The sequence below is a fragment of the Phaethon lepturus genome, unplaced genomic scaffold, assembly GCF_000687285.1.
Source record: "Phaethon lepturus isolate BGI_N335 unplaced genomic scaffold, ASM68728v1 scaffold27901, whole genome shotgun sequence".
Taxonomy (NCBI): domain Eukaryota; kingdom Metazoa; phylum Chordata; class Aves; order Phaethontiformes; family Phaethontidae; genus Phaethon; species Phaethon lepturus.
In genome coordinates, this window is record NW_010520789.1 from 4,874 (window position 1) to 12,438 (window position 7,565).

The 7,565-nt window shown below is 35.9% G+C and overlaps 1 protein-coding gene across 1 annotated transcript; it reads left to right on the top strand.

Moving 5' to 3' along the window:
• Positions 1-508: 508 nt before the first annotated feature.
• On the top strand, positions 509-6,895 carry LOC104628793 (junction-mediating and -regulatory protein-like; the record flags this gene model as incomplete). The annotated part of the gene is made up of 4 exons (XM_010297487.1): positions 509-595; positions 1,521-1,616; positions 2,904-3,456; positions 6,588-6,895. Coding segments are annotated over 4 exons (1,044 nt in total), but the record flags the coding sequence as incomplete, so codon positions are not given.
• Positions 6,896-7,565: the final 670 nt, after the last annotated feature.

The window sequence follows — 7,565 nt, forward strand, 5'->3', positions numbered from 1 at the left end:
GTATAATAAGTGAACCTGCTTGTGTATGCATAAAATTGTAAGAACTTTATTAATGTTTGTGCTTGCAAATTGTACATGCAAAAGATGAACCGACACAAATGGGAAGCTACCTAGTTGCCTAAACAGAAATACGTAGTATATTTGATAGTTGTTATCCATGTATACAAATACATGGAGTTGCACAACAGTTTTATGAAGTATTTGACAAATCAGTATTTCTTGCCACTTTTGTACTGGTACTGTAAAATAAACTTTTCAAGCAGCTGTTACTTGTGTATATTCTTTTGACAGTTAAAAGTAATAGGTTTAGGTTGGTTTGTCTTGGTTTTGTTTCCATCTTATGTTTTTATTGTAAGTTAAATTAGCTTGGTTAAATTAGCTTGTCTGAGATGGGCTTTGTAATTTTTATTTTTCTAATTCTTAGTGCTGTTTGCTAAATGTGACATTATACACTGTAAATTCATATTTGAAATTTATATTTTATAGATAATATTTTATGTCTCTACAGGAGATCTGTATCGCAAAGCATAATGAAAAGATCCAGCAACATCACCGGAGTGAGGAGGAATACAAAATGCACCATATTGTTCAGCTAGTAGGTTTGAGTTTTCTGCTGTTGAGTTTAGCCTTTAGTTAATAGCTTGCATTCCTCATTATACATTAATTAGTAGAGCATTCAGAGTGATAACTGTTTTAAAAAGATGGTATGTATCCTTGACCTTTGGACCATGGATTTCTGTATCACATTATGCTGGTAAGGGGGAGTATATAGCTGTGTTAGGACGACATTAAATCCAAGCAAATAAAACAGTTCATTAATGCTAAGTGATTACTGCTAGGGTTAGGCTGCATGCAGTTTGTTAACACATGCACATAGATGATTCTGGACATCTCTGAACACAGTGTCAAATATGCTGAAATGAGTAAAGAAACCATACACATTTATTCTTGAATCTTAATAAGCTTGTTCATTATTTTTCTTTTCTCTACAAAAGAAATCACTTGAATTGCGTTGTATAAAGCGTGCAGTTCCAGCTGTGTATGCTCCACAATTCTCTGCACAGTCTCATCGCAGAGAATAGGCTAGCTAGTCTGACTGTTGTGTTAGACTTTATCTAGTGATAGTTAGACTTTATCTTAAAGAATATTCAAATACTGGGCTAGGTCTTGGGAGCTGATAATATATGCATTATAATATTCTGTTACATCTCTAGTTATTTATCATCTTCAAGGTAAAAAGTTCCAGTCTTCAAGTGCTCCAGCTCCAGATTGAAATCTTTCTTTATTGAGCTTTGTATTTCATCAAGGTTATAAAACATGAAATGCATAATATTTTTTTAAGGGGAAGACAAAGGCAAAGTTTTGAAGGTCAGAAATGTGTTTATTTGAGAAGTAGATTGTTAGGTAATTCCTAACAATTAGTAGAGGAGTTATTTTAATTCAGTTTTTTGGGTTTTTTTAAATTATGCTAACCATAGCATTGGATGTAATATTTACATGTTTTCTGTATATTTTCTCAGAAGCGAGATCAACTACAAGATGAAGAGCAAAGAGTGAGCTCCTGGGTTAGTCAGGAACGACAGAAAACACTGGACAGACTTCGCACGTTTAAACAGGTAACAGAAGAGGAGTTATTCTTTTCCACCAATTTCTTTTGCAAAAGAAATTTTCACTCATTCCTGAACTATACTATGCTATTAGCTATTCTCTGTCATTTTATAGTTAACTGTTCTTTGGAAAATTTACAACAAAATATGGCATCAGTGGTAGCGAGTTTCTCTGGCCGTTGCATTCCCAGTGTTGTAATAAGCTTCTGTTCGTTGTCACATCCACACATTGTGACAAGACACATAGCATACTTTCTGAAAAGAAGTATAATCTAAATGGTATTATCATCTGACATACCCTCACTACCACTGATTGCAATAACACCTGCCAATACCTGCCCCTTCCTATTACAATGTAAGTATGAGAAAATGGATAGAAGATGGAATGAAGGGGAGAGAATAAGGAGAGGGATGAAAGTGCAAGAAAACAGAGGAAAACAGACACTGTATTAATTGGTGAAGACTTTGTTTTGTTTTGTTTTGCTGAATACATTAAAAAAATAGATGAGAAGTTTCTTTACTGGAAAGCTGTCTTAGCAGTACACTCTTCATATCCTTATTATTTGCAAGGCTTTTGAATTGCATAGCTTCTGTAAATTAAAGCAAATTTACTTATTTTAACCAGCACCTGTTAATGAACTGACTTTATGTATGAGCACATTTATATTGATATGATTTATATTGCTTTAGTCCTGCCACAATTGTCTAAAATGTTTTAGACCTGCATTTCAGAAGCAGTTTTTACTTTTGCATAAAAATGGCTAGGGATGAAGCTAATTTGAAAAAGACAGATACTGAAGCAGCAAATTTAAGAACTAAATTAAAAACACTTTGGAAATTCTCAAAATGTATGATATTTTGAAGAGAGACTTTTTTAAGCAGTATGATTCACATCTAAGGCCAGCATATTAGGTCAGAGAGGACTTTGCTGCAGAGTGCCACAGACCAGTTTTAGAAAAGGGAAGCAAGAGGGAATTTTGAATTTTAGTTTTCAGAAAAAAACATTTTGAATGTACAATCTGGTTCTTAGTGAAATTCTAACCCACCCATGTGTATCCCTGACTAGATCAATCACATGTAAATTATGGCTTAACCAAGAATAAAAATTAAGAAAACTGATCATTTTTGCATAAAGGTGAGGATATGTTTGCTTTGTTTTTATGCCCAGAGCAAAATTCATTAAAATAGTAGACGAATTCTACTTGTCAGAAAGGCAAACCCTAATGACAAGTACTTAGTGTCTAAAATAGTGTGTTGCATGTACTTATCTAATTGTAAATAACTTCTTCACTTTAGCGGTATCCTGGGCAAGTAATACTTAAATCAACCAGAGTACGACTGGCTCATGCAAGAAGAAAATGTGCAGCCAGCTCAGTGTCCTGTGTAGATCAGCCTCAATCTTTGCCAGCAACCATACAAATCCAAGAGAAAAGTGAAGAGGTGGAATTGGAAAATGCATTTCGGCCTTTGCAAGTGCAGGAATCCACAAGCTTAGAACAACTTCAGGATATCTTGTTACCTCCCAACAGTGTTACCTCTGAACTGCCTCATGTTAGTACTTCTCCACTCTCCAGTAATGAGCTTCAACCAGAGACTGTTACCGTAGTACCGTTTCCACCCCCTTTGCCTCCACCACCTCCACCTCTGCTTCCACCTCTGCCCTCCAAGGAAGATGACACCAAATCCTTAGAGAAAAGTAACAGCTTTGTTAAACATCAGAGTGAGGAGAAGGGAATCCAGAACTCTTCCAGTGTCCCAACAGCACATCTGTTTGACAGCAGTCAGCTAGTCAGTGCCAAGAAGAAGCTTAAGAAGACCAGTGATCTAGAGGGTTTACACAGGAGGAGAGGTAATATTTTCATTTCTGTGTATTTAATTGTAATGCACATCAATTCCTCTTTTGAATTGCTATATAGAGAAGTGTATGCTGTGATTTATTTATAATTATTAATGGGAAAGTTCTTAAATCCTTTTCAGTTGACAAATGTTGGCAACTCAAACAAATGTTAGAACCTGTATGACAGGATGTGGTATACTTGTTCAGTTAGACAGAAAACACTTGTGAAACTGATCCTATGACTAGCTGGAAATTGGAGCTAAACATCGCCTAAAAGGTTCTTTTTTCCTATCTTGTTTACAGCTAGCACTGAAAATATTATATGCTTCACCTGAGGGCACAGTGTTTTTTTAATAACAGATTTCACATAATTTATGACCTAGTAAAATGAATACTTGTCTTGGGACATAGGAAACCTTGAGAGTGCTTTCTTCAAGGTTTCTTCAAATTTTCATACAAAAATCCACAAACTCTTAAGTCCCCTTGAGAGACAAGTAAGAATATATACATTTAACTATGATTGAAAATTAAATCTATAATCATTCAGCAAAGCATGTTAATAAATAGTTAAAAGATCAAAAACTTCTTTGGAAACTGAGGCGAGTGAATGCAGCACAGGACTGAGCTGGGAGATGTTACAACTTCATTGTGATTCTGTGCTACTTGTTTTTAAATGTTTATCCTTTATCCCATATATAAAATGGGGAGAATGGCAGCCACATTTGAACAAAATAATCTTGGCATTTCGATGAAACATGCTATATTAGAGCTAAGCTTTTATTTGAAAATCAGAGATGGGATTTTCAAAAGTGCACAGCTGAACTGTTTTACTGGAAGTCACTGAGAAAAGTACCTCAGGTGGGCCTTCGTTCACACTACTGTAATATGGTTGTAATAACCTTTTATTAAAAGTTCTGTCTGGCTCTGTCAGTTACAACTACAGAAAACATCCCTCAATTGGCATTTTCCCTCATCCAGATAAAATCAAAATTAGAACTGTTTTTGTCTATCAGGTAGAAACAAGGAGTGTTTCTTCTAGAATTGTCCTTAAATGACTGAAAAACCTTGAATCAACTGAATAGTTATAGAATTTTTAAGGTCTTATGATTCTTGCAAGTCGCAGGTACAGTGTCTTATTAAGTTCATTATCAATTTTGATGCTGCTCCATATTTATTTTTCTGTAGTCCTATTGTTTATTTTTCTGATACCTATTTTATTTTTCAATTTTATATAAAACATGTATTGTCTTTGCAATTTGATTATACATCATAAAATGACAAATATAAGATCAAATTATATCCTCCCTCTTAAGAGCATCATTAATATCTGCAACAGCACTCTACCTGCTGCTCTGTATTTCCTGAGATGTTCCAAGTCTCTAAGTGGCTTCATAAATTTGTGTCTCTGACAGATGAGTATTTTACAATCCTTCCTTCCTCCTTCAAATGTGCAGTCCTGTTTTCTTCTTTTATTTCTCTCTTTTCCTCGTGTCTATTCCAACTGTATGGGCCATTAGTTTGATGAACAAAGACCACTCAAAAATGCAAAACAGGTTTTAAAAATATACAAATATACAAAATATGCAAAAAAACTGAGATGGATATTCATCTATTGATCAATCTGTGCTGCACATTGTATGTGCTAGTGTATGGGAGCTTTATTATATTGCATTCTCCAACATAGAGATCTTACCTACTTATAGCTCTTCAAAGAGACAAAGCCTGATTTTTATTTCTGCAGAGAACTAGTTTCAAATTGGTGATTGTCATGGTTTAGCCCCACCCAGCAATTAAGCACCACCCAGCCACTAGCTCACTCCCCCCTCCCCAGTGGGACAGGGGAGAGAACTGGGAAAAAACTCATGGGTTGAGATAAAAACAGTTTAATAGGACAGCAAGAGAGAAGGAAACAACAATGATAACAACAATAATAATACCGACAAAGGAATGTACAAGAACAAGTGATGCCCAATACAGCAATTGCTCACCACCCGGTGAGCAGCGATTCCCACCCTCTGACTAACTCCAGTTTATGTACTGGGCATGATGTTATATGGTAGGGAATATCTCTTTGGCCAGTCTGGGTCAACTGTCCTGGCTGTGCCCCCTCCCAGCTTCTTGTGCACCTCCTCACTGGCAGAGCATGAGAATCTGAAAAGTCCTTGACTTAGTACAAGCACTACAACTACTTAGCCACAACTAAAACTTCAGTGTGTTATCGACATCATTCTCATACCAACTCCAAAGCACAGCACTATACCAGCTATCGGGAAGAAAAAAAACACTCCATCCCAGCCAAAACCAGGACAGCATCCACCCATTATTTCAGGCCAGCACGAGAAGCTGGACTGTCCTCGACTACTCAGCTGAAACCAGGACATCTTACCTACTTGTACCTCTTCAAAGAGTGAAAGCCTGATTTTTATTTCTGCAGAGAACTAATTTCAAACTGGTGATAAAGGAAGGATTTGTGATAAGGTATTAACTCCTTCTTCTCTGTTTTCATTAATTTTAAAGGAAGGGAATTTATATAGGCATGCTGTGACTAGGTGTTGATACATACATGAATCCAGAGGAGCAGGAAAATGCATGCTGTTGCAGTTTACTGTACTGCTGCTTCCTTCATTGGCATGTAGTAAGTCATACAGTAGGTAAAATCAGCCACAAAATTCAAGTGCTGAGAATGTAGTCTCTCTTCTGTGCTTGCATTTCTGTGACTGATCAGTTCAATACTTAAGATGCATGCTCATTATCATTTTCAAAGTCAAGAAATATAATGTAATATACATTTTCATTATGTTGGATTCATTGCAGCTGTCTCTAATTTCTTGAGTGCAAACAGGAATGCTGCCTTGTTCAAAAAGTTCTGCTACCTGCCTGATAGGAGGTTACTTGGTTTCAGAAATTATAATTGTCTGTATAATCCAATTTTGACCTGGTAATAGGGAAGATAAATTTGGAGGCTAAAGCAATAATAGAGCTACAGAATGATAAAATTGAAAATACTACACTCTCCTTTATACTTATGGTATGGGACTATCACATTAATTGCATGTGGCTACTTTTTGGTCTGTAGGAAATACAAAAGACAACTGAATTAATTCCGTAAAAATAATACTGAAGGTCTTTTGATTTTTCTGCAGTGAGTTCCCCAATGGATGAAGTGTTGGATTCCTTGAAGCGTGGCAGCTTTCACTTAAGAAAAGTTGAGCAGAGAAGTCTCCCTCCTTTTCCCGATGAAGATGATAGCAGTAACATCTTGGCACAGATCAGGAAAGGGGTGAAACTGAAGAAAGTGCAGAAGGATGTTTTGAGAGAATCCTTTACAATTCTGCCTGATACTGACCCTCTGACAAGGAGCATCCATGAAGCATTGCGACGAATTAAGGAAGCATCACCTGAATCAGAGGATGAAGAGGAGAGTTTGCCTTGCACAGACTGGGAAAATTAACCTGTAATTAACCTAAAAAAAAAATATTTCTTCAACACTTTTTGTATAGCAGTAGTTGCTGAGCCTCAGTTTATGCATTCTAGGAGACTTAGTATGAATGTGACTAAACTGTCTGACGTCCAACGTGGTAAAACATGCACATATGAATTTAGTATCACTGACTTTTCAAAGGAATTTAAAGTTTATAGTAAGGAAAACATTTTTTAGGCAACATTTTGGCCTCTTATTGTTTGAATACTTTTGCTGAATAGTGACAGGACTGCTCCTATAAAAAAGCTCTATATTAAAAGCTCTATTTTATTTAGTAAATTTGAAGGGACTGTTTGCAGCTTACCAAAACACTTTAAAAAGCTTTTAAGTAACAAAGTGGCACAATCTCTCTTAGACACACCCTGTACTTTTTTTCTAATTACTTCTGACCTTGTAAAAATTTAGCATGTTTATCACTTCAGACTGAATAGCTCCAAGTGAAAGACGATTAGATTTGACTGCTAAACTCATTGGTTACCCTGTGTGACTGACTCTTTGATAGCTTGGTTTCAATCTGTAAACACTCTGACTTAATTGAATTTCTAGACTATAAACAGTAAATATACAAATATAATTTATAGTTCTGCTACTCATATGAATCCCATGAACTTGGGATTCATATGAATCCCATGAACAGTGG